The sequence below is a fragment of the Mustela lutreola genome, chromosome 10, assembly GCF_030435805.1.
Source record: "Mustela lutreola isolate mMusLut2 chromosome 10, mMusLut2.pri, whole genome shotgun sequence".
Taxonomy (NCBI): domain Eukaryota; kingdom Metazoa; phylum Chordata; class Mammalia; order Carnivora; family Mustelidae; genus Mustela; species Mustela lutreola.
In genome coordinates this window covers 79,556,157-79,583,114 of record NC_081299.1, presented here as the reverse complement: position 1 = coordinate 79,583,114, position 26,958 = coordinate 79,556,157, and the positions used below count along the sequence as shown (strand labels likewise).

Sequence of the window (26,958 nt, the reverse complement as noted above, 5' to 3'; positions counted from 1 at the left end):
TGCATGTGGAGAAGGTTGGAGAGAGGCGAGTCAGAGGGGGCAGACTCTGAGGAAACACCAGTTGCTGCATTTGAGATACAGCCGTAGGCTTATCTCTGAGTGAGTGCCAGTGTCCAGCAACAGACTGGAGGTGATGGGAGGGGAGTTCGGCCTGAAGGCTTAGATTTGGGCTTGGTCCACATGGAAAGGGTGATTGACCTGGTGAGAAAAGATGAGATTCCTGAGATGGGAGACATTGAGAGACTGGAGGCTATACCCAACCTGGGTACAAGGGAGAGAAGATTCCAGAGAACTGGAGGCCTGGTTGAGGCACCCTGCCCTTGATGGCCAGTGCTGTGTGCTGTCTTCACATAGGACCCTGTCTCTCAGGGAGCTAGGTGCCTGTGCTGCCATCTGACCATTCGAGAGAAGGAGAGCAGGGAAAAGGCAGGCCTGGCCGGGTATAGACTAGCTCCAGCCCCTTGGCGACACAGCCCCCTTCTCTGGCTCCCTGGCCCCTGAACTCACGTGCCTACACCAAGGATTCAGAAGCAAAACACAGGACGCTGGGCAATACACATGAGGCCGTGCGCTGCTGCAAAGCTCTGGTCCTTGTTGGGCAGGGTCTGGCTGGGGACCACAGTTGCTGGTCCACCACTGATCAAGCTACTTACCTTCTCTGGGCCTCACTCTCCCCAACCGGAATGATGGGGTTCGTGAGAGTTAAATGACTAAAGACTTGTAAAGTGCTTAGAACAGTGCCAAAGGGCTATGTAGGTGTGAATAATCATAATAAGTATTATTTGGGGAGGGCAGTAGAATGTAGGACTCAGTCGCGGGGAGGAAGGCAAGAATGGATACACAGATATCCTCCTTTTCTTAGTAATAAGAATGGACTTGAGATCCCTCAAATACTGAAGAGGTGCTTCTTCCTCTGTTTCTTTTTTGAGTGTGGGAATTGGTTGCTTAACTGAGGAAGAGGAGGGTAATGTCATGAACGGAGCCAGGGAGCATTGGGCAATGCCCAGAACCCCTGCCTGGGGCAGTGCTGGGCAGGAAGGCCTGCCTCCTGGTCTGTGCTCAGTGACCCAGATTTAGAAGAGAAATTTATTTTTTAAGATAAGGAATAGAAGACTGAGAAAGTCTCTCCATCAGTGAGGCAGGCCCAACAGAGCCACTCTTGACTGCCCAGTGAAAGCAGAGTTTTTTGAGCCCTGTCCCTTCTTGGCCGGAGCAGCAGAAGGTCTGACCGCGGGGGGCGGAGTGGGCTCCGCAGGGAAGCGCCTCCCCGCTGCCGTGCGCCCTGCCCTCCCCCACCCTCCAGCCCACACCTTACCTGACTTGGGCCTCGCTGGGTGGCAGGCCAGCGGGGTGCGCCGCAGGTGGGGTTTCTGGGCCAGTAGAGTCTGGCTGCTCTGAGGATCGCTGCAGACTTGGCTGAAGCCACTGCCTTTTGGAATTTGCCCTCTGCCCTGCCTTATCGCTGAGGGCTTGCTGGAATTTCTCTGTTGCTGGGAGTTTGGTTTTGGGGGGTAGGAGGGTGTTTGCTTTTTCCTTGGTCGCTTGCAAAGGTAGGAAAGAACTTAGGGATTTCGGTAACCTACACTTGTGGGAGGGCCAGTTAAAGTTCATTACAACTTGACTGGTGGGGTGCAGTCTCTTCTTAGCAAAGGAGAGATTCTGTTTGTGGGGCTAGAGAACCTCCCGGTCTAAGTAGGTAGGGGAGCAGGGGGGTTACTAGCAAGTTGTGTGGAAGGTGATATTTCCTTGCTTCCCTGCGTGACTGTGCTCTGTGCCTCCCGGTGCGGGGCTCAGTGAAGACTGGGGCCCTTCCCCAGCTCAGCCGGAGGATGGCTGTGGGGCCCTGGCCCTTCCAGGAGGACGAGAGGGTCTTTATTTGCGGGACATGGCGAACTTGCGCTGAAACGCAGACTGCCTCAAGGCTTCCTTCCTAACTGACACCAGGAGGTATGGTGGAAACGCCTTTCAGTTAAACAAGTCATTCCTCCTGAGTCTGTAAGTAATTTTAAGCTCTGTTAAAAAGTACACATTCTGGTTCATCAGATTTTCCTGAGAGGATCATGAGATCTTTGCTCTGCTCTGCTCAGCCGGATGGAAGGGCTCAGAGGACCAGACTGGATTGGTCCTGGGAACGTGGGGCTGGAGCCCGGAGCACAATCCTGTGTTAACTAACCGCCCCTAGCAGTCATTTCCTCCTCCAACAGACATTCCTCTACTGCTGGGATGTGCTGTACCCCTCGGCCTTCTCGTAAAAACTTTCCATGACGCTGCCTGAAGGTTTTATGATTTAATGACACGTTTCTGCTCCACTTATCTTTGGCTTCAGAAATAAAGAGAAGAGCGGTAGCCAGCCAGCCTGCCTGGATCACATGCAGGACCGACGAGCCTTTTCCCTCAAAGCGCACCAGTCGGAAAGTTACCTGCCACTTGGTAGGTCTTGGGACCTTTTCTGGGAGGAGGGTGGCAGTGTTAGCCTGATTGCCTTCAGGCGCTTTCCAACCCCTTCTGGTCCCCTGGTATGGGGACAACACAAGGCTCTGCCCTGTAGGCTGGAGGGGAAGGGGTTTGTGAAACTCTGTGGGAGACGGGTCACTTGATGTGTGCAAGCTAGCTTTTAAGCCTTACTACAAACCTTCCCAGAGGAAATTATTATTCTCTTCTCCTTGTTGAGGACACTGAGGCACAGAGGTGACATAACTCCTCCAGAGTTACCCGTCCGGCCCCCGGTGAAGCCGGCATTTGAACCCAGGTTTTCCGACGCACGGCTCACCGCTGACTGGTAGCCTTCATGACAGAGGAGCCTCTCCCTGTGCCCTCCCTGGGCGGAGGGGGCTGGGTCAGAGCTGGGCTTCCTCCTCTCCACTCTCCTTTCGCAGCCAGAGGAGTGAGGAGCTGTGGGATGGGGGCCGACCTTGTAAGCAGCAGTGTTAGTGAGCCAGGGATGGTTGGTCATTCATTATTTTTGTAACTGACCCTCCTTGGGACCACAGGGTGATTTTCTTCATGCCCCGTGGTGAACCACTTCCTTGTGGGATAGCTCAGCATCTTGTCCCCCACTTCCTAGGGTGCCTCCGGCTCTCCCTCCAGGCTGGCTGGACCCACCCTGGCCGTGAGAGTGATTCAGGCCCTCATGCTCTGTGACTAAGGACTTCTGTTTCTTAGGGCAAGACTAGATTACTAACTGCCCTCCAGGCACCATGTCTTGTCCTTGACTGGACTAGTCTTCTCTGACCATAAAGTGACACTGCGGCCCAACTGCTGGAAGTCACTGGGATTCAGAATCCCCCAGAAGTGGGGTGCGGCCAGCCAGCCCTTGAAATGCTCTGGATGGCACTAGATTGGGCATGGGGTGGTCCTACCGTGTTATCTGTGGGAAGTGACAACTGAAACCCCAAGGGCGTGAATGGAGGAGATGTCACTCCAGGTTTGCCTTGTGTTCCCCCACACAGCTGAGCTTTTCCTGACCCTCACTTTCCCTCCACAGGCTGCAAGTTGCCCCCTCAGTCCCCGGGGGTGGACACAAGCCCCCGCCCAAACTCACCCGTTTTCAGGACGGGCAGTGAGCCCACCCTGAGCCCCGCACTGGTTCGGAGGGTCTCCTCGGACGCTAGGGCAGGGGAGGCTCTGAGGGGCTCAGACAGCCAGCTGTGCCCCAAGCCACCCCCCAAGCCCTGCAAGGCACCTTTCCTCAAGGCTCCCCCATCTCCATCCACCTGGCTCAACTCGGAGGCCAACTACTGTGAACTGAACCCAGCCTTCGCTGCAGGCTGTGACAGGGGCGCGAGGCCCCCCATCTGTGCCCAGGACAGCTACGTGGAGCTGCTAAAGGCCAAGCAGAACGGGGGGCCGGGTCCCCGGAACTCTGGCACCAGCTACTTGATCCTCGAGGATGACGGGGCGGGCCCTTGGGAGGCAGTGGCCATGCAGGTGGACCGGAGGCCAGAGAAGAGTGAGGCTGAGTTCGTGCTGCCCCGTCTGGAGACGGCCTCCTCATTCAGACCCAATGACTTTGAGTCGAAGCTCCTTCCTCCTGAGAACAAGCCCCTGGAAATGGCAATGCTGAAGAGGGCGAAAGAACTGTTCACAAAGCACGACCCCAAGGTCATCGCCCAGCACATGCTGAGCACGGATTGTGTGGTAAGTGCCTGGGCAGGGGATTTGGCTCTGTCTTCGAAGAGTTCAGACAGGGATGGCGGGCTGGCCTCGCTGCACCTCACCCTTTAAGTGTGTGGCTCAGAGAAAAAGTCAGAAGATAACCTGGGTGGGGATTTATTTAAACGGTGGGAAGTGCAGGCCTGGGACAACCTTTGCCCCGGCTGGAAGCTTGTAAAACTCCCCTCGGGCAGAGGGATGGCGGGCTGGTTGCCCAGCCAGGCCTTCCCCACCCCCACACTGCCCCCATCCCCCCCCCCCTCCACCAACTGCCCTCCCCCGCCCCGGCACCGCCCCCTTCCCGCCAGGCTGCAGGGTCTTCTTCCCTGGCCTCAGCTCTGTCAGAACTGGGAGAGTCAAGTCCAAGGACAGAGGACTGTAGATGAAAATGTACTTTCTGGAGTCATAAAGCCTAGGTTATTTTTATTTTATTATACGTGATGCATTCTGTGGACATATACACACACGTCATACATTTATTGTTACTCAAATGGGCTTGAGAATAGACATTTTAAAATTTACCGTTTTTTTTTTACAAGTAATACTTGCTCAATTTAGAAAAATTATGAAATATAGTTTAAGAGAAAAGAAAAACATTACACAAGGTCTACTTTCCTGATGATCACCATGGTTAACATTCGTTCTGCAAACTGATACATGTAAATAATTTCATGCACATGTGTGTGTTTACCGCAGGCCTGAACAGATGATTCTATTTTATTGTACTTTTTTCCTAAACATACTATTTTATTTTTTTAAGATTTTATTTATTTATTTGAAAGAGATCACAAGTAGAAGGAGAGGCAGGCAGAGAGGAGGAAGCAGGTTCCCTGCGGAGCAGAGAGCCCGATGTGGGGCTCGATCCCAGGACCCTGGAATCATGAACTGAGCTGAAGGCAGAGGCTTTAACCCACTGAGCCACCCAGGCGCCCCCTAAACATACTATTTTAAACCCTGAGTCTTCGACCAAACAACATAGTATGATTATCTTTTCATGTGACTAAATATATGTTTACATCATCATCAGTTTTGACAGTAAGCACTTCTTTCAGATATGGGCAGCTTTTGTTCCTAAGTGACCTTATGGCAAGGTTATCCTTTAGAGACATCTTTCTAGAAAGCAAGTGTCTTAGACTGGGAGGGACTCAGCCTACCCCTCAGTTACAGAGACAGATCCAAGTGTTGGAGCGGCAGGTAAGGCTTTACTTAGTGAAATTTAAAGCCCTTATTCGTTCAGGAAGTCAGTTACCTTCAAAGTTCAGGGCCTGTTTAGGAACTGAGTTTTCCTAATGACTCATGGCAGGAAGTGTAGTCTCTGAGCAGCCCCCTGGGGAGTCCCTAGTTGGTGGAGCTCACAGGGGGGACTGAAGGCCTCCCAAAACAGCCTTGAGGAACTTGAAGCAGGTGCTAGCTGTTCTGAGCTCTACAACCCAGCACCTGGAAGTGGGTCTGAGGGATCTCTCAGTACCTAGTTGGCAGGCCCGGGGGTGGGGTGTGTGTGTATCGCAGGGGGTGGGAGCGCCCTGGGGAACAGACCTGGAGAGAGGCCAGGCTGAAGAACAAGGCTTTGTTCACGTGGTGGTTTGGGTGTCCTTGGTCAGTGCTCACAGGTCATATTAAATGCTTACCTCACTTAAAAGCGGGCTAAACCCGTTCGGGCAGTAAGAGGATTTAAGACTCCTGTTCTTTTTCCTGGCCTGGACTCTAGGACTCCAGGAGGCCAGGAGTCTGGTGTGAACCTGCCTGAGTTCTCCACAGAGGGAGGTCCTCATAGAAACATGGATCAGGGTTGACAGAACAGCCTAATTCCCAGGAGGAAATGAATCCTTCTTCCCTGTGACTTCAGACAGTACTTGGAGGATCTAGGAGGGTCTGGGAGGAGGTGAAATGCCTCACTGTCCTTTGGCAGGAGGGTCTAGAATGTTCCCACCATCTTGGCAGCCATGAATCTAGGGTTCAGATCTGTTCTCGACTAAAGGAACATGAAGCCTGCCCTTTTTCTTGTTTGGTTTCTTTCTTTGCATTTTGTCCTTCTGGTCGGGCCCCTCTCCCCTGTTAGCATTTAGGCACCCCTGGAGGAAGGGCTGCATAGAGCCCCCTGGCAGTAAGGTGGAGACTAGGAGCAGAAAGCCGCTGGACTCTGCTCACCTTCAGTCTCAAGGGCAGGGCTGTTAATAGTCTTCCTGCCTCCCTCCGGAGTCCACTGCCATTTCCTTTTTCTCTTCCTGAAACCACTGACTTTAGGGCTTTGCCAACAAAGCAGACACAGCATCTCTGAGGGACATAGACGGGCTGTTGTTATGCACTCCAGATGTAGGGACCACCCAATAGGGCCACTCAGAAGCTGAGAAGAGACACTGGACAGTGTTTGGATCCCAAGCACTGGTTCCCACCCCCTGCAGAGCCTGGGGCTGATGCCCGCAAAGGCCCTCATAACAGTGGCTGGCCCTGAGTGCCTCACGGCTGCCTGTCTTGCAGTGTCCAGCCCCTCCTGGGCAGAGCTGGGGGGGGGGGGCATCCACTGAGCCCCTCTCACCCTGCAGATGGGCACTATCCTGGCCTCCCCCTGAGTGCAACCTGTCTCCTACCCATTTGTTGCAGTATCCAGAAGTGGGGCTCCGTAGGTGAGAGTTGGCCTCTGGGGATGAAATCCCTGAGTCTCATTCAGGCTCTCAGCTTTCCGGCTCTTTCTGTCCCCACCTGTAAAAGGAGGGGAACCATACCAGCTGCGCAGGTAGCTGTGAGAACTACGACTAAATGAAGTAGCTTATGTAGACCCGTCTACACACCATGTCCGGCCAGAATGAGGCTAGGTGTTGGCTAGTGTTGGGTATTTAGCCTTGCTTGAGCCCCTGCTGGGGGGGGGGGGATGTGAGCAGGGGGACAACAGTGATACGGTACCTCAGACCACAGCCCAGGTGGGAAATGCTCTGCAGGGGAAGGCACAGGAACTGTGGGGCCTCTGAAGCACGGTCTTAAACATGGAGGAAGGAGGGGACGTCTGAGATGAGTTTTAAAGACTGAATAGGAATTGACCAGAGGAAGAATGCAAAAAGCGTCTTCTGGGTGGCAAGCGGCGGATGTGTGCAGACTCCCCTGTCAAGGGTTGGGTTTACAGAGGATTCACTGTGTGGGCAGTGAAGGTGGGGATGGAGTGGGGAGGAGGAGGGACTCGCAGGCCTTTCCTTGGGTGTTAAGTCTCTACTTCTGGGCTCATTCCAGGTTGTTGCTTCAAGGCACTTTGCAGTTCAGTGAGGGGACAGGCCTGTGAGTGCATAGGGCAGATCAGAGTCCTTTGCTAAGGGCAGCAGAAATGGTGGGCAGAGCCAGGCAGTCTTTCAGAAGATCCCTTGGCAGCTGGGAGGAGGGGCAGGCCCCTGCCAGGCACCCCCCGTGGATCACAGCAGCAGCTCCCTCAGGCAGTCTGGAGATCCTGCAGAGCAAGGATAGCTGAGATCAGAAGAGCAGAGGGAGGCTGGAACGCCCCGTCCGGGAGTGCTGAGGTGGCATGCCAGGTGCATCTCATAGTAGATCCTCTGGAAGCGTCCATCCCTCCTCTCCGAGCTACATGGCTCTGGGCATTTTCCCAGAGGACCAGATCCAAGTTCTGCAGCAGGAGCTCGGGAGCCCCTTGTCCTCACTCAGCCTTGGGGCAAGCAGGTGTCACTGTATCCTGGCAAACCCCCAGGAAAGTGAGCAGGGGTTGCATGTTCACACTGAAGGAAACCGACTTTGAGGCTTCAGAGCAGGGATCATTCTGGTTATCACTGAATCAGTGATAACCATTTGAATCTCATTACACAGACTATGTGTGAATTGGAGGATGCCCACCACTCGGAGGCTGGGTTTGGAGGCTCTGACGGTGTAGCTGTCTAAACAAGCAAGTGAAGTGTGTGACCACAGGTGGCTGGGGGATACATCTGGGTTGCCTGACCATGCTCAAGGTGTAAATCCCTTTCCAGAGATCTGGCCACAATTCTTCCCTCTTCTACATGCCAGTGCAGTGGTTCACAACTCATATTTTCAAGTGGCTTTAAAGTCATTTGATCCTCTGCAAAGTCCTTGAGAAAGGCGAACCTAGCAGCTGCGTCAGAGAAAAAAACACTGAGGCCCAGAGAGCATAGTAGAAATCTGGCACCCTGTTCCCCAGTCTGCCTCTGCATAGCTAATTCCCACAGCTCCACTTCCTCAGGGCTGACAGTGGTTCCTTCGCTCAACCACAGAAGTTAGGGATCAGGGTTGTTAATATCAGCCAAGCGTCAGGTGTTTTTTGTAGCCTGTTACGAAGACATCGGGACCGAAGCCTGGGATCATTATAGTCGAGGACAGTTCCAACAGGAGGAGGAGAAGAATCGTTCTGTGCCTGCCACGTGTCCAAACTTGATCGGAAGCACCATGCCTGGTGGTTGCGTCATTAGACATCAGGATGCTGCAAAGTGTCATTAGCCTGATATTGTCAAGATGCAGAGACTCGGCTGTAACGTTTCGAGGCAACGTGTGATAAATACGAATGGTCAGCTTATACGTGGTGCCGGTAGACAGTGATTACACACTAGAGGCAAGACCAGGAGCTGGCTGGGACAGACAAAGGTTTTCTGTAAGGAAGCCTCCTAGGGGGAGAAGTGGGTGTGCTTGAGACCTTGAGTTTCAAATTGCTGTGCGTGTTTCTAATAGTTTCCAGACATATGGTGCCTTGACTGAGCTCAGGAGAGATGTAATTAAGGGTAACAGTGGCCAGCCCTCCTGGGAAGTGAAAACACAAACAGCAGACCTGGCGGCAGAGGCGCAAGCCCTTGGCCTGGTCACTGTCCCACCACAGGGACTCCCCACCCAGTGTGCTCGCAGCCCTGGTCCCGGCAGCGGGACCCGGCCCCTGGTGGCCAGGAGCTGGCAGAGTGACACTGTTGGCCAGAAACATCAGATCTACAGATTCTACGGACTGTGCTAGGGGCTTTTCTCTCTGGTTTTGGATTCCTGTGGTGTCTTGGAATCCTTCTAATCTAGTCTAGAAACTCTCTGTGGGGAGGCTGCTGCCTGAAAGGAAACGCAGCAAGCACATCCACACCATCCTGGTTTCGTGTCTTTCTTTTCACGTGCTACGTTCGTGTTCATGGTGAGCTCGCTCCCTGATCCAGTCCGTCTCCGCTTGTGTTCTTAACAGGTCACGAGGATACTTGAAGTCTCGGAAGAGATGAGGAAGAACATGGGCGTGAGCTCAGGCCTGGAGCTCATCACCCTGCCTTATGGCCACCAGCTGCGCCTGGACATAATTGAAAGGTGAGCTGTGCTGGCGCACCCCCCCCCCCCCCCACACACACACATTTTGGGCTTATCAGCACAGCAGCTTTTGGAACCGATGGGGGCCCAGCACCAACCTGGCCAGGAACCTTTCCCTTCTCCCAGAAGCCTTAGCCACAGAATTCCTGGAGAGGCACAAAGTAGCTGTGCCTGTCTCTGCTCCAGGAGGGGGTGGAGGACGGAAGAGACCGTTGGTCCGCGCTAGCAGATGTCACCCCTGTCGCCAGCCTGGGTGAAGCGGACATCTCACCCCCCACAGCTCCACCTCCCTGGGCAGTGGCTGCTCTGTCCCTCCGGAGTTCAAGACCGCACCAGGACTAAGGAGTTCGTGGGAGAGATTGGGAAGAACAGAATCTGGACGGTGTTTTCTTTGAGAGGTGGGCAGGGGATGGCAGCGCTCAGGGCCCCCAACCTCTGAAGACTCACTGCCCCCTTCTCCCAGTGTCCCCAAAACCCGGGCTGCCCATGAAACCCACATGCTGCAGCGTTGGAGGTTTAGAAATCAAAAAGACAGAAATAGCGAGGCCTGTTTTTAAGAGAAGTGCTAGACTAGATTCTTGTATTGCCGCAGACGTTGGACTTGTTGACACACGTGAAAAGACCGTTGATTTGGGCAAGACTGTCTTGTTATCTTAACTGTCCTATTTTTCCAGCCAGTTTCCTAATTGTCACAATACGAACGTGGGTTGTAATGGACACCCGACATTCTAGGTCACTAGTGCCACCCAGTCTGTCCTGTCGGCTGAAATGTGGCAACTGAGGGACACACTGTTGTATTTTACTGTGGACTATTTCTGGTATAAACAGCCACATGTGGCTGGTAGATGGTGCAGTCCTAGGATGTCAGCCCCTAGAAAGTAAACAGTGCATTTCAGGCCTGGGGGATCCACACAGCTGCTTTCTAGGTTCCCTGGCCAGAAAGCAGATGAGTCGGCCCCCATGCCGCTGTGGCTTTGGTTCCCAGCCACAGAGAGAAAACATCCAGAATGCCGAATGAAAGGCCTCTGGGAGGCAGGAGTTTAAGACATGGTCCTTGGCTTTGTTCACTCTTATCGTTGAATGGCTTTGGAGAGTTGTGAGTGCGCCTCCTTTTCCTACAGGCTTTCCGAGATTCTAGCCTCTCTCTGCAGGCGCCCTCTCCCCTCCCCAAGTTCTAGGGGCCTGCTTCTCCTCTAGTTTTGCCCTCTGTTGTTGCCGGTCCTGTGGTCACGGTTTCAAGAGAGGTGAGCCCTGCTATCACGCGGCCCCATTCCTCATGCAAAGTGTGTCGGTGCCAAGCCCCCAGGTCCCAGGCCTTACTTTATCCGGGTCACTGTACGTGAACGTGGGTCTAGGCAGAGGTCGGCAGGCTGGGGGCTCCTTCAGACTGTTTTTGGACTTCCTCGCCGGTCTCCTTGCCGCCAATTCCCCGAGGCCTCTCTCCTTGCTCTGCTTCCTGGCCAGGGCTGACCTGGGGGATCTGCCTGCTGGAGCCTGGGGTTTCCTCCTTACAGTGTGTGTACTGCATAAAGGCCAAGGGGATAGCCATTTCAAAGGGTCAGATGACAGCAGCTTCTTGTGTTTGAGAATCAAATACAGACCACCCTTTATTTTTAACACACCACCTCACCCATTCCAGGCCTACTGAGAGGAGATGGCCCATGTATAACGTTCAGTGTCTGTCCTTGCCACCCACCTGAGCATCTGCCTCAGACCTGCCGTGCTGAGTTTTTCCTGCCGCAGTGGATATGGGAGGTCATAGGCACACATTGGTTGAATGAATGGATAGAACTACTCTGATCTTAAAAAAGTAGAGAACCTATCTTTAATTAAGGGCAGTTTAAAACACAGGAAAAAACCGTGAACAGAAAAATCCACTGAAGGCAACACAGGAAGCCAGTGTACTGTTAGTTAAGAGAAACATCTGACATGCTCGGCTTAACCTTAACACTTTGCAAATAAATAAGAAAACTCTTCAATAAACTCAGCAAATAATAAAAATATACTTTATGTTAGGATCCATGAATGAAGACCTCAGGAAGAAGAAGAAAAGGCAGATAGAGACAGACTGCAAAAATGGACAAGGATGCAGAGAGAGATGTACACATGGAGCCAGTTGTGGTCACAACTACCATTGGCGAGGGGCCTCCTGGCGACAGGAACTCTAGTGATTTTGACATTCCCACACCTTCTCTCTTTCTCACAACAACGCTTTCTCCCATTTTTACAGTGAAGAAATGGAGGAATGAAGCAGTTAGGTAAGAGCCTGTGGTCCTACCACGAGTGAGTGCACCCCCACGCCCCAAGACACACACACTCGGAGACAGCAGAGCTCATCACTTATAATCACTAGATATAGTGGTGGGACTAGGCACTTGATGAGTCATGCCACTGTTGGCTCAAGGCACTGAGAGCATGCTGGACACTACGGGCCTGCAGAGAGAGGAGCATGGCCATGGAGTGACATCCTTGGCTGTGAACCTGGAGTGCCAAAGGCATGTTGTATTTTGGTAACCATTGCTGTGGATGGGGGCTTCACCTCCAGCACTGGTACCACGGCCTCAGGGAGACTTAACAGAGGCCATTCTGGCCCAGTGCTGTCACCTCGCTGGTCGCAGTTGAGGGAGAGAGAGAAAGGATTGCGGTCTGTGCTGCCTGCCATCAGCGGAGACTGCTCTGCGACCCCATTCATATGAGTCCCATTGTCCTGTGGAGACTTCCTGTTGTGGGTCTGTGAGCTTGACCCGGGTAGTATAGGGTGAGAAAAGGGAGGATTGTTGGCAGATACAAGCTTTCTCTTTTATTAGGCTCGGACTTACAGGGAAATTCCCATCCGTCAGCCGTGCAGTCCTTGTCCGCATCTCCGTTCACCTTCCGGCCTCTTGACCAGAGCCACACTCTCTCCATTCTGAGTTCCTCATGCCTTCTGAAGTGCCAAGACCCGTGTCATTGTTTGGGGTCAAACATACTCTCTCATTTTTCCGTTTTTCTCCTTTCCCGGTCCAGGGTGCCCAGGGGAGGTGGCCCAGGGCTTCCCTGAGGATGGGATTCCCCAGCGTGTGAGGCTACCAGGGGTCTCCCCAGACCTCTTATGGTGGAAGGTACAAGAAGCCCTGTGTACTTCTGAGCAGCTTCACCCGAGAAGGGTTTCCTCGTGCCCCAGATGCTGGGCTGAACGTGGCCCTGTCCTGGGCAGCTGCCCTTTCTGACTCTAAACAGTGCACTCTTGGAGGCCTGGCCAGGCCTGGCCAGCCCTGCTGCTGTCAGCCTCGGGGAGGGGGTCTCGCCGTTGAAATCGGCATCCAGAGTGTCTGAGCTGCCAGCACCTCACAGGGCGAAACAGCAACCGGCATAAATCTAGTCCTTTTCCTGGCTGGTTTGCAGTCTTTTCTTCCTAGTCCTGTCTGCCCAATGCCTGACCTCTGCTCTCCTCCTTCCCAGACACAACACGATGGCCATCGGCATCGCAGTGGACATTCTGGGCTGCACGGGCACTCTGGAGGACCGAGCAGCCACCCTCAATAGGATCATCCAGGTGGCGGTGGAACTGAAGGACTCCATGGGGGACCTCTACTCCTTCTCGGCCATCATGAAAGCCCTGGAAATGCCACAGGTAAGTCTCCCCTGGGTCGGTGCACCCTGCACTCCTGTGTGGACTTAGAGTCGGTCTGCAAGCCCAGGCTTAGCAAAGCACCCATGTTTTTAGGTGGTCCCGAAAGGCTAAATCTTAGTGAAAGCAGCTCTGATTAGGGGCAACCGAAAGCAGTGTCAGAAGTGTTTCAGCTCCATTTAAAAAAACTGGATTGTTGGTTGACGGTGTGCACTTTCTCTTTGGTGTTACAGAGGAGGAGGCGTCCTCAAGAACAATCGGTATTCCTTAAGAACCAGTCAGCAGATATGTCTGGCTGATGTGTGTCGTAGAAGAGACTTCCATCTGTCACCAGACAATTGGGGAGCTGATCTCTGAGAATCCCCAGAGTGGTTTGTCTCAAAATTATGTTGCTCAGGTTACCTAAAACAGACTTCTGTTAAAAAATTCAGATTTCTAGCCCATTTGCCATTTAAGCCCCTAATTAGAGTTTCTAAAGTCAGGCACCTTGCATTTATCTGCTTGGATGGGCTGTTTTTAGGATGAGTGTCAAACCTGAGAGGCTGTGTTTAAAGTCCAGTAGATCTGAGAGAGGAAAGTTGTTCTGTCATCTTGACTGCCTGGAATCCGTGGTCTCATTTTGGTTCTGTCCCACAAGCCCTAGATGTGTGTAATCTCACCCTCGGGGTCCTCCAGTCCTATAAACCCAGTCTGCAACTGGTAACACCAAAACCGCTGGTCATTTAGCTTGGCTTTTTGCTAACTACAGACTGTCCCTGAAAGCCTGCTGGGCACTCACTGAAAAGCCACTGCTGCTGCTAGGGAAGACCCCACAGTCACATGTCCCGTAAGTCAGAGCATGTTAGGAACGTCATTTCCTGGCATTAAAGCAAGGTCACCCTGAAGACAAGCTGAACAACTTAGGGCCTTCACCAGGAAATTTTGAGGGGAATCAGTTCCAACCACAATATCCTAAGAGTTTAAAAACTCCTTAGATGCCCTGGAATTTTATAGGATCCATACTTGAAATAGGAAAATCCAGCTATATTTTCATAATACGCTGACTCCTATTACTAGCAGGGGTTATAATTTTTCATTCCACTGTTTTTCATTTGCACTGTATTTATTTCTTCTCACCCAGAACGGCATGTAATTTTGGAAGGCTGCGAAATCAGGCTCAGTTGTGTGTAGTCCTCCAGCCCAGAGCTTCCTCTGAGAGTGTGCTTGCCATCCATGGTTAGGGGCTTCTCCCAGCGCGCCTTAATAGGCCTGTGCGGGGGGCTCCATGGCCTCCTCCAGTACCATCAGACTCTGCCCTGCTGGACCCTTTCAGCAGTGAGGGTGTGCAGTCCCTCCAGGGCATTTGCCCCCCCCCCCCCCCAGTGTGCTGGGACGCTGCCGGGGAGGGAGGTGGCAGACCCAGAGAAGGCTGAGGGGGGGACTCATATCACTCCTGGGTGTCCTCATCCAAAAATGGCCCTATACTGTGGGCTCACGTGCCTTCTCTTCTCCGCTTCTAGTCTCAAGAAGACGCATCCAGCAGATTGCGCCCAGATGAGAGACCGGGGCTACTTTGGGAAAGCCGATGCTTCAGGGAGGGAAGAGAAGGGATGGGGAGAAGAGAGAGGTGCATGTGGGGGGGGGTGGGCAGAGGAAGACAAGTCACTTCCTTTCTGTCCCAGCAGACCTGCTGGTGCCGATCATTTCTCCCCTTCCTCTGGGAAGATGCAGCTCTTAGAGGCCAAGGGAATGAATCTCTTCTCTGTCACTTACCAGCTATAATAACCTGGAGCAGTCTAACTATTCTCATCTATAGATGAGGTGGTGGTTTCTCATCTATAAAACGAGGCCAAAATACTACCTCAGAGGGCATTGGAGGATCAAATGAAATTCTTCAAATACCTGACAAAGAGTTGGCGTTCATTCCCCCCAATATTAGTGCCCTTCCTCTTTCTTGTTTTATGGAAAAAACAAAAAACAAAAAACTTCAGACACTTCAGCTTGCTGGTTTTATGGTATGAGTGGGGGTTGTCTGTCTCGGGGCAGTCAGAGTCAGTGGCACATGTTGGCATTGACTAAACTGTTCTAAAAGAACAGAATGAAAAGGAGCGAGTAGAGTGGCATCATGTGGTCTGGGCAATCTTCCGTGCATCTCAGACATTATTACTTACGAGGAAATGAAAATGCTGTACGTGACATTCCTACATGCTTTCATCAGTGTAACCTCTGTGGACAGTTGGCAGTTCCCATCAACATTTAAAATACACGTATTCTTGGGGCGCCTGGGTGGCTCAGTGGGTTAAGGCCTCTGCCTTCAGCTCAGGTCATGATCCCAGGGTCCTGGGATCGAGTCCCACATCGGGCTCTCTGCTCAGCGGGGAGCCTGCTTCCTCCTCTCTCTCTGCCTGCCTCTCTGCCTACTTGTGATCTCTGTCTGTCAAATAAATAAATTTAAAAATAAAATAAAATAAAATACACATATTCTTTGACCGTGTAGTCCCATTTCTGGAAATTTATACCCCCAATATTTTCACATACATACACATTTGCAAAATCTTCACAAGGTAATTTCATAATGGAAAAAATTTGTGAAACTCTTCTCTATAGGAGACTAGGTAAACTTCAGCTTATCCGTAAACTGGAACATCATTCAGAAGTTTAACAAAATAAGGCTGTTCTGTGCTGTTTTATACATACTTGAATGATTTCCAAGCAAAAAACTGAAAAATGTATGAAGTGTGATATGCCTTTTATTTTAAAAGTTGTATATGCGTATACACAAAAACCTGGACACATACAGGAAACTGATGAGTTGTCTCTGGGACAGGTTGTTAGAACAACACAGAACAGGGGCAGAGGCGGGGATGAGCCTTTCTGTATACACTGCTTTTAGCTGCTTTGACTTGTTTCTAAAAAGAGCCTCTTCCAAAATAACACCTTTCTCTCTTCCAGATCACAAGGTTAGAAAAAACGTGGACTGCCCTGAGGCACCAGTACACCCAAACGGCGATCCTCTATGAAAAACAGCTGAAGCCTTTTAGCAAGATCCTGCATGAGGGCCGGGGTGAGTACAAGCTCAGCTAAAGTGGGAGTGGTGGCCACCTGGCATGCATCTGTGGGACCGTTAGGTCTGCTCTGCTCTGGTTTGATCAGAGCCTTTAGCAGGACATTTCATGAGATCTGAGGTACTTGTAGGATTGTTGATGGATCATTGAGGCTTTTATCAGATGGGCACGTCATTTTTAGAAGAATTGCGGTTGCTAAAACAGGACCTGGGCTACTAGTCACCTCACTCCGTGCTTTCCTTTCTTAACTGAGGTCTAATGTATGCAACATTATGTTAGTTGTCAGTAGACAATGTAATGAGTCAGTATTTGTATTTACTACAAAATGATCACAGTCCAAATATCCACATCATATATAGTTATCAAATTTCTCTTTCTTGTGATGAGAACTCTTAAGATCCACTCTCTCCGTTACATTCAAACAATGCAGTGTGGTATTAACTGTAGTCACTGTGCTGTACATTACCTTCCCATAACTTACTCACTTTGTACCTGGAAATTTGTATCCTTTGACCCTCTCCATCCATTTTGTCCACCTCCAACCACCAGCCTCAAGCAACCACCAATCTGTTCTCTATATCCATGAACTGAGGGGATTTCATTTTTGGTTCTATTTTTTTAAGATTCTGCATACAAGTGAGATCAGATAGTATTGCTCTTTTTCTGTGACATATTTCACTTAGCAAAATGCCCTGAAGGTCCATTCATGTCAGACAGCAGGATTTCGTTTATTTTTATGACTGAATAAAATTTGTGTGTGTGTGTGTGTGTGTGTGTGTGTGTGTGTGTAGTTAATTATAAATATATATATAAGTATATCACATTATCCATTCCTCCGCTGGTGGACACTTTGGTCGTTTCCATAATCTTGGCTATTGTAAATAATGCAGTGAATGTGGGGTGCAGATATTTTTTAAAGTACTTTTTTTTCTTCAGATAAATAGCCAGAAGTGGAACCGCTAGGTAATATGATAGTTCCATTTTTAATCTTTTGAAGACTCTCCATACTGTTTTCTGCAGTGGCTGTGCTAACTTACATGCCTGCCAACAGTGCACAAGTATTCTCTTTTCTCCACATCCTTTCCAATATCGTTATTTCTTGTCTTTTTGCTATAGCTATTCTAATAGATATGAGGCAATATCTCATTGTGGTTTTGATTTGCGTTTCTGTCATGTTGAGTACTTTTCCATGTACCTACTGACTGTCTGCATCTCCTCTGGCAAAATGTCTATTCAGATCTTCTGCCCCCCCCCCCCTTTCCCCTGTTGACTTGTGTGAGTTTTTTATATATTTTGGGTGTAAACCCCTTATCAAATAGATGATTTGCAAATATTTTCTCCTATGCAGTAATTTGCCTTTACATTTTATTGATGGTTTTTTGTTGTGCAGAACCTTTTTAGTTTGATGTAGTCCTATGTATTGATTTTTGCTTTGCTGTCTTTGCTTTTGTTGTCAGAAAAAAAAAAAAAAAATCACCAAAACGAATGTCAGGGAGCTTCTGCCTCTCTTTTCTTCTAGGAGTTTTGTGCTTGCAGGTCTCACATTCAAGTGTTGAATCCATTTTGATAATTGTGTATGGTGTAGGGTAGTGCCCATTTTCTTTATTTTACATATGGCGCTCCAGTTTTCCCAGTACCCTTTCTTCAAGAGACTGTTCTTTCCCCATTGTATGTTCTTGGCTCCTTTGACATAAATAAATGGACATGGGTTTCTTTTTGGGCCCTCAATTCTGTTTCATTGATGTAGGTGTCTATTTTTATGCTAATACCATACTGTTTGGATTACTATAGCTTTGGAATCTAGTTTGAAACCCAGGAGCATGATACCTCCAAGCTTGGTTCTTTCTCAAAACGTCTTTGCCTATATGGGGTCTTCTGTGGTTCCCCCATATTTTAGGATTGTTTGTTCTATTTCTATGAAAAATGCCATTGGAATTTTATAAGGATAGCATTGACTTTATGTAGTATGGACATTTTAACACTATTAACTCTTCCAAACCATGAACACAGAATATCTTTCCATTTGTTTGTGTCTTCTTCAATTTCTTTCATCAGTGTCATATAGTTTTCAGTATATAGGTCTTTCACCTCCTTGGTTAAATTTATTTTTAGGTATTTTATTCTTTTTCATGTAACTGTTAATGAGATTGTTTTCTTAATTTCTCCTTCTGATAGTTTGTTGTTGGTCTATAGACATGCAGAAGACTTTTGTATATTAATTTTGTATTGTGCAACTTGTCTGAATTCATGTATTCTAACAGTTTTTGGTGGAGTTTTTGTTTTCTATGTATATTATGTCATCTACAAATAGTGACAGTTTTACTTTTTTCCAATTTGGATAAAAGTGGTGAGAGTGGGCATCCTTGTCTTGACCCTAGAAAAAGACCTTTCAGCTTTTCAGCCTTGAGTATTAGCTGTGGGTTTGCATATATGACCTTCATTATGTAGAGGTGTGTTCCTTCTATACCTACTCTGTTGAGAGTTACCATAAATGGATGTTGAAATTTTGTCAAATCCTTTTTCTGCATCTATTAAGTTGATCCATATGATTTTTTTTTAAAGATTTTATTTGAGAGAGAGAGAGCACACAAGCAGTGGGGAGGGGCAGTTAGGGAGAAGAAGAAACTGACTCCCCACTGAGCAGGGAGCCTGATGCCCAACTTGATCCCAGGACCCTGGGATCATGACCTGACCCAAAGGCACATGCTTAACTGACTGAGCCACCCAGGTGTCCCTGTATGCTGCTGCTTTAGAATGGAATACTCTGTATATATTTGTGAAGTCCATCTGGTCTAACAGGTTAATAAGGCCAGTATTTTCTTACTGATTGTTTTGTCTGGATGATCTATCCAGTACATGGAGTATTAAAGTCTTCTGTTATTATTGTATTGTTTAGGTGCTCCTATGTTGGGTACATAAATATTTACAAATGTTATATTCTCTTATTGAATTTACCTCTTTATATAATGCTTTTTTTGCTGGCTTGTTTCTTATTACAGTCTTTGTTTTAAAGTCTGTTTTGTCTAAGTATAGCTACTCAAGCTTTCTTTAGGTTTCCACTTGCATGATTATCTTTTTCCATCTCTTCACTTTCAGTCTGTGTGTATCCTTACATCCGAAGTTAGTCTCTTGTAGGAAGCATAAAGATGGGTCCCTTTAAATCCATTCAGTTGCTGTATGTCTTGATTAAAACATTTAATCCATTTATATTTAATTATTGATAGGTATGTATTTTTTGCTATTTGTTCATGGTCTTCTGGCTATTTTATCCTTCCTCTCTGCTCATTTCTTTTTCTCTTATTCTCTTCCTTTGTGGCTTAGTGATTTTCTTTAGTGCTATGCATGGATTCCTTTCTTTTTATCTTTTGTGTATCTACTGTAGGTTTTTGCATGTGGTTACCATGACGCTTACATATAACAACTTATAACAGCCCATTATTGAACCTGATACCAACTAAGTTTGGATCCATTCTAAATCTGTACATTTTTACTCCCTCCCCACAACATTTTGTTTCTGATGTCACATTTTACTTCTTTGTATCTGTGTTTCCTAACTGTTGTAGTTAGGTTTACCACTTGTGTGTTTTAACCTTCATACTAGCTTTATAAATGATTAATCTACTTTTACTGTCTATTTACTTTTACCAGTGAGATCTGTATTTTTACATTTTGTTACTAAGTAATGCCCTTTTCAGCTTATAGCAGTCCCTTTAACATTTCTTATACAACTAGGTTAGTAGTAATGAACACCTTTATCTTTTATTTGTTTGGAAAACTCTTTATTTTTCCTCCAATTCTGACTGATAGCTTTGCCAGATAGAGTATTCTTGTTTGGAAGTTTTTTTTCTTTTAGCACTTTGAATATATTGTGCCAGTCCCTTCGGGCCTCTAGAGTTTCTGCCAAAAAACCTGCTGATATAGTCTTATGGGGGTTCCCCTATACATTACAAGTTGTTTTTTGTCTTACTGCTTTTAAGATTTTTTCCTTTAACTTTTATTTTAATTATAACTTGGTGTGCGGATCTTATTTGTAACTCTGGGCTTTCCTGGATCTGGATGTCTTATTTCCTTAGGAAGGTTTTTAGTCCCTTTTCTTCTAGTACCCCTATAATGCAAATGTTAGTTTAAAGGATTTATGGAAGGAACATCATTAAGAAAACTGTCTTCACTTTTCTCATTCTTTTTTGCTGCTCTGATTGTATGAGTTCCATTATCTTGCCTTTGAGTTCACTAATTCTTCTGGTTCATCTAGTCTGTTGAACTTCTCTACTGTAATTTTCAGAAAGTTCAGTTGTTTTCTTCTCTGTGGCTTCCAATTGATACTCTTGTATTTTCTGTCTCTTAGAAGTTTTCACTGTGTTTATCCTTTTCCCAAATTCAGTGAGCATCTTTATGACCATTATTTTGAACTTTTCATCAGGTAAATTAGCTATTGCCATTTCATTAAGGGTTTTTCTGAGATTTTTTTTCCCCTTATTTTTTCATTTGGATCATATTCCTGTTTCTTCCCTTTGCTTGATTCTTTGTGTTGGTTTCTGTGTGTTAGATAAAACAGTTACCTCTCCCAGGCTTGAAGAAGTGGCCTCATGTAGGAGATGAACCTTATCATTAAGCCCTGATCTAGTTCTTGGTTATCTCTCTAACCTTTGTGATTGTCTAAGCAGGCTTTTATTTTTAATGGCTCCCAGCAGTTGAGGATATGCCAAGACCTGTCAGTGCCCCAAAGGGAAGGGTCTTGGCCAGCATCAGTTTTTTAAATTATGCAAATATATATAGTCCTGTGAGAATGCAAGTATAAGCCCCCACTGGCCACCAGAGCCAGGTGGTGTGGAGCTGTCCCATGGGTGGCAGTTGCCAAAAAAAAAAAAAGACTTCAAACAAGTGTATTAGCTAGCTCCCTTCTAGGCGGTATCAGGAAGCAGTGGCAAGGCAGAGGTAGAGTGCAAAGACGGCACCCACCAGCCTACATTACCTCCAAGTATCTCTGTAGGCCCCCAGTCGTGTGCCAGAAGTGAAGCCTGTGTCTCAGGCTAAGGCTCCAGGACAAGCAAATAGGCCTCTTCCACAGAAAGACTGGGGTATGTTTCAGTTTGCTATCCATGCAGCGCCCTGGGGGGTTCCAACTGTTAACAGTTCTGTGAGATACAGGATCACAGTTTTGCTAGCCTTTACAGCCAGGTTGATCAGGGGTGTGTCATGGGAAGTACCCACAAAAACTGAGGCACCAAATGTGTGTAAAAGTTCCCCTCTGAAGATACTGGCACTCTGCAGTTTAGCAGAGGGGAGAGCATATAGATGTCGCCTGCAGAAAGAAAGAAAGAAATGATAGCACCTCCTGGCTAGAATAAGGCAAAGAGCATGAAGATGTTGCCTACCAGTCACCAGGCCCCTAGATGTGTGCTATATTAGCCTGCCCCTCAGACCAACACTTCAACTTTAGCAAATGAGCTCTTTTCAGTCTGCTGCCTCCATGCTGAGCCCTGGTACAGGTGAGTCTGAGCACACAAGCCCTTTAATAAAGACCTTGTTCTCAGTTTGTTACAGCCTGTGGGTCTTGTGGGCGAGAACAGGCTTGATTTTCAAAGCTAGCTGTTTTAGGGGCTCTTCTCTTAGGTGCAGGTTTTATAGTTGGGGTGTCCAATGTGGGATTCAAACCCTTTGCTCCTCAGAGAGAAAGCTCCAAGTTTTGCATTCTCTCCCAACTGTGCCAGGATTGAGGTTTATAGACAGGTTGGGTCCTGGCCTCTCCTACTTGCTTCGATGTGGGCCTTGTTTACCTGATATGTAGGAGTTGCTCAATTTTTAGGGTTTTTTTCAGAGGAAGTTCCATATTTAGCTGCAGTTTCGGTGTCCACCAGGTGAAGTGAGCACAGGCTCTTCCTATGTCACCACCTTGAATTAGAACTCTCTTTCCTTAACTTTGGAAAAAAAAAAAAATACAGGGGCGCCTGGGTGGTTCAGTGGGTTAAGCCTCTGCCTTCGGCTCAGGTCATGATCTCAGAGTCCTGGGAACAAGCCCCGCATCAGGCTCTCTGCTCCTGCTTCCCCCTCCCTCTCTGCCTGCCTCTTTGCCAACTTGTGATCTCACTCTGTCAAATAAATAAAATCTTAAAAAAAAAAAAAACATGGAAAACTTTATTCCATTTTTCAGAGTCTACGTGTGTTCCCCCCAACAAAATATCAGTCCCACTACTGATGCCTCTTGTCACCCTGATGGAGCGCCAGGCTGTCACTTTTGAAGGAACTGACATGTGGGAAAAAAATGATGAAAGCTGTGAGATTATGCTGAACCACTTGGCCACAGCCCGGCTCATGACAGAAACTGCAGACAGCTACCGGATGAATGCCGAGAGGATCCTGGAAGGTAAGAGCTGTTTTCTGTAAGCCGCTCTCCATTCTGCATAGTAATTAGAATGAAGGAACAAAAGAGCATGGGTGCTCTCAGTTAGGAAAAGACAAAGTAGGAAAAATTAAGTAGGCATGGAATTCCCTTTCTTATGATTGATCATCACTCCCTCTTAGTCCCCCTGAGTGACTTGAGAATCCTGTTTCTCCTTTCCCATGTGTTCTGTTGTATCAGTGGCTTAGAATAAACTGGGAGAAAGGGTCAAGAAGGAATTGGTCAGTTGCCTACCATTAGTACTTCTGATTGGACCTATGTGAAGGTGGGCAACATGAGGAGTTAAGAATTCTATGTGACTTCATTTACCTGCATTCCTATTTCTTCCCATATTGAGAAGTGAGGCCCCCTGCTTTTAGTGTCAGAGGGTCCAACACAGGCAAAGGCACTGCTGAGAGAGCCTGGAGAAAAAGTGTCTTAAGGAATGACCAACTAGGCTGAAGGAGGTGGATATAAGTGGGAAGGCCCATTTATTTCTTCCTGAAACAAAGCTGTTGCTCCAGAACTAGGTGGTTTACAATCTATCTGCTGTAGCTTTAAGAACTACATACATCTTTCAGTTTTTTAATCAGAAAGCTCTCTAGGGTTGGCAAGTGTTGGATTCAGAAAATAAAAGCACCTAATTGAATTCACCAGATATTGAAGTGCCTGCTTACATAAAGCTAATAACTATATTACATTGGATGTTGCCTAAGCCAATATATTGGGATGGGTTTTGAGAAAAGGGCTTGAAGCTGCTCTACAACAAATTAAGGTTATCTAATGGCATTTCTCAATTAATCCTGCTACAGATTTATGTAGCAAGTTTCCATCGCTGGGAGTAACTATGAACCCAATAAAACCAGAGATTTGCTCACCATCTACCCAGGCCAAGGCAGGGAACACAAAAGCATGTTAACTGAATGATTGGAAATCATCGTCTGCCTCTCGTGTATTATCTGTCAAAGATATTCTGGCATCACAGGGAAGGATGGACTAGAAGTCGTCTTTTTTTCTTACGTTAGTCACCACAGAGTACATCAAGTGTTCCATAATTCATTGTTTGCGTATAACACCCAGTGCTCCATGCAATATGTGCCCTCCTTAATACCTATCACCAGGCTCACCCACCCCCCCATTCCCCTCCCCTCTGAAACCCTCAGTTTGTTTCCCAGAGTCTCTCATGGTTTGTCTCCCCTGGCTTTTGTTATTTTCTTCACAAAGATGCTGTAAATCTAGATGGTAGAAACAGATTTAAGGACAGAGCAGATTATATCCAGCAGGAACCAAGGATAAGAACCACATGTGTATGACTCTGGCTGGAGATTTCTACCTCTCAAATAGTTGACTGAGTATCCTTGGTTTTAAGTAGACAGATCTTCTCTTATGTAACAGAAGAGAGGCACGAAATAGATCCACACATATGGCTATCCATATATTTTTGAGAAAGGTGCCAATGTAATTCATTGGCTTTAGTGTTTCAACAAATGGTGCTGGAACTATTGGATATGCAATGCAAAAGAAAAAATGAATCCTGACCCTTACCTCAACCATGTACACACTGATCAATCTAAAATGGATCATAGGTTCAAACATTAGAGCTAAAGTGTAAAGCTCCTGTAAGATAACAGGAAATTCATTGTGTCCTTGGATTAGCAAAGCTGTTTTAAGACACAAAAAGCATGAACCGTAAGAAAAAATTTTGATAAAATTTTAAATTTTGCTCTTCAAAAGACACCATTAAGGAAGTGAAAAGGTGAGCCATAGACTGGAAGAAAATATCTGCTAAACGTTTATCTAATAAAGAACTCCTATAACTCAATGAGAAGACAGACAAGATTTGAGCTGACAATATACCAGAGAACATCTGCAAATGACAAATAACTATAAGATGTTTAAAGCATTAGTCATCAGGGAAATGTAAATTTAAACCACAATAAGACAATACCACGTACTGTCTAGAATGGTTACAATTTAAAAAGAATGATAATACTGGGGCACCTGGAGGCTTAGTTTGTTAAGTGTCTGACTCTTCATTTCAACTTGTGTCTTGATCTCAGGGTCATGAGTTCAGACTCCATGTTGGGCTCCACACTAGATGTGGAGCCTACTTAAAGAAAAACAAAAATGATAATACTAAGATTTGGCAGCTTATGAAGAAACTGGAGCTGGTGAGAATAAAGTGGTACAGCCACTTGGGAACAGTTTGACAGTTTCTTTAAAATAAACATACTTACTGTATGACCCTGTAATTCCTCTCCTAGAGAAATGAAAACACATGTCCACACAGACTTATATACAGATGTTTACATTATTCATAACAGCCAGAAACTAGAAACAAGTTATACATCCATTCATTCCTTTTTATTGCTGAGTAGCATTTGTTATATGGACATTCCACATTTTATCCATTCACCAACTGGTCCATCGGTTGGTGAATAGATAAAATGTGGAATGTCCATATAACAAATGTTACTCAGGGGGCACCTAGGTGGCTCAGTGGTTGGGCCTCTGCCTTCAGCTCAGGTCATGATCTCAGGGTCCTGGGATCGAGCCCCGCATCGGGCTCTCTGCTCAGCGGGGAGCCTGCTTCCCCCTCCCTCTCTCTGCCTGCCTCTCTGACTACTTGTGATCTCTGTAAAATAAATAAATAAAATCTTTTTTAAAAAAATGCTATTCAGCAGTAAAAAGGAATGAACTGATAACCTGCAACAATATGGAATAGTCTCAAAAACATGGTACTTAGTAAAAGAAACCAGACATAAAGTCTGCATTTTATGATTCCATTTATATCAAGTTCCTAGAAAAGGCAACACAAAGCAAAGAGGTACTAGGTAGTTTTCCAGGGGGATGGAAATGTTCTAAAACTGGTGGTGATGGATGTATAAATTATATAGACATAATAGGTGCTTCATGACACATAAATTATATATCAATAAAGCTATAAAAACAAGGTTCTTTGAACACTCCTCCCCACAGTGGCTTGTGCACAAGAATTTTATTCTACCATGTTTCAGTGAGTTTACTTGGTATTCCTTCTCCAAAGATGCTCAGGTCCTTGAGGACAGGGCTCTGCCCTTTCCTTGTATAAAGCAGAGCCTGTTTTTTCTTTGGGGGCATTTTTAAAGTTCTGATAAAAGATGAATTTCATTTTGATCTGACTTTAAGCAGCTAGATTTTCAGTCTATTGCTGACATTACCTTAGAAAACTGAAGTAACTGTTCTGTTTTCCTAGGTTTTCAACCAGATGAAGAAATGAGTGAAATCTTCAAGACTGAATTTCAAATGCGATTGCTATGGGGCAGCAAAGGTGCACAAGTGAATCAGACAGAGAGATATGAGAAATTCAACCAGATTTTAACTGCCCTCTCACGTAAATTGGAACCACCTCCTATAAAGCAGGCAGAGCTTTGATAACTCTCCAGAGAACCTTAGGATATTATTTGAAGCTTCTCCAGTTTCTTCTTTGGGAAGGCTTATCATTTGATAAAGTAATAATGTGCAAATCTGACAGTATACAAGCTTTTAGTATCCACAGGATATTAAACATGTAAATTACACAGAGCACACTTATTTATGAATTGTTTAAAATTACTACTGATTTTAAAATGAAAATAATTTATTATGAAGGTAACTATTGCTAATGTTGATCAGCAAATTTAAGAGAAGACGATGTTGGCTGGTTGCCTTCTTTTTCTGAGGTATTTGACCATTTTAGTTTAAATTCCTTGTCAGATAAGTGTAAATAGAAAAGAGTTGAAAAGCATGAAAGATTATGGAAGGTATCAGTTGTATGATATTCTTTAAATATGAAAAATGTAAATAATCATATGAAAATATATCTTTTTGTGAAATAACTGTATCTGGTCTCTTTATTGTTAAATAACTCATCATAGTATAATAATTATACCTCCTACCTTCCTGGGGTATACTCTTCCCTAGATACTATAGCCTAATAATAAACCAAAATAAATGAGAGTGATATGGAAAATGTAAGGTTTGTGGCATGGGAGACAGAGTGAATAGTGATAAAAGGTAGACCTGGCTCTAGAAGACCTAGGTTCAAAGTGAAGCTGTGGTGCTTGCTAGCAGCTGGACTTGGTCAAGTCCAAAGTCATCCTTCTGAGTGCAGCACAGCACCTAGTATAGAGGGAATACCCAGATGCTAGTATACTTCATGATAGCACTTCGTGCATTTGAAAATAACCAACTGCTGAGCTTCCAGTTCCAGATGGTGATGTAGGAAAACCCTGAACTCACTTGTTCCCAGATATACCAAATCTATACCTATTTATAAAGCACTTCCTCCTAAAGAAGTGAGGGCTGACTGGATAGCTTCTGCACAACAAAAGATGAAAGCTAGACCACACACAAAACAGCAACAGGGATGGTGACCGTAACAAAGGGAACCCCTACTCCCAAAGCTACAAACTGAAGTGGGGAGGGATACTACTGAAGGACCACAGGCAGATTTGTTTGCCCTGGGTTAGAGCATA

At 46.8% G+C, this 26,958-nt stretch overlaps 1 protein-coding gene across 7 annotated transcripts in view; it reads left to right on the top strand.

Annotated features, from left to right (window-relative positions):
* The window catches only part of BCAR3 (BCAR3 adaptor protein, NSP family member), a 110,179-nt gene extending 83,855 nt beyond the window's left edge, over nt 1-26,324 (top strand). For 3 of the 7 annotated variants that reach the window (XM_059138571.1, XM_059138572.1, XM_059138573.1), the window contains 7 exons: nt 2,327-2,430; nt 3,485-4,137; nt 9,314-9,429; nt 12,871-13,042; nt 15,971-16,082; nt 22,235-22,447; nt 25,698-26,324. In XM_059138571.1, coding sequence (XP_058994554.1) covers nt 2,327-2,430; nt 3,485-4,137; nt 9,314-9,429; nt 12,871-13,042; nt 15,971-16,082; nt 22,235-22,447; nt 25,698-25,876 — 1,549 coding nt within the window. In that variant the 3' untranslated portion in view covers nt 25,877-26,324. Of the gene's footprint in view, nt 1-1,414; nt 1,551-1,732; nt 1,996-2,326; nt 2,431-3,484; nt 4,138-9,313; nt 9,430-12,870; nt 13,043-15,970; nt 16,083-22,234; nt 22,448-25,697 lie in introns of those variants that run through there. The other 4 variants (XM_059138575.1, XM_059138576.1, XM_059138578.1 and 1 more) reach the window with 4 other exon arrangements.
* The last annotated feature ends 634 nt before the right edge of the window (nt 26,325-26,958 follow it).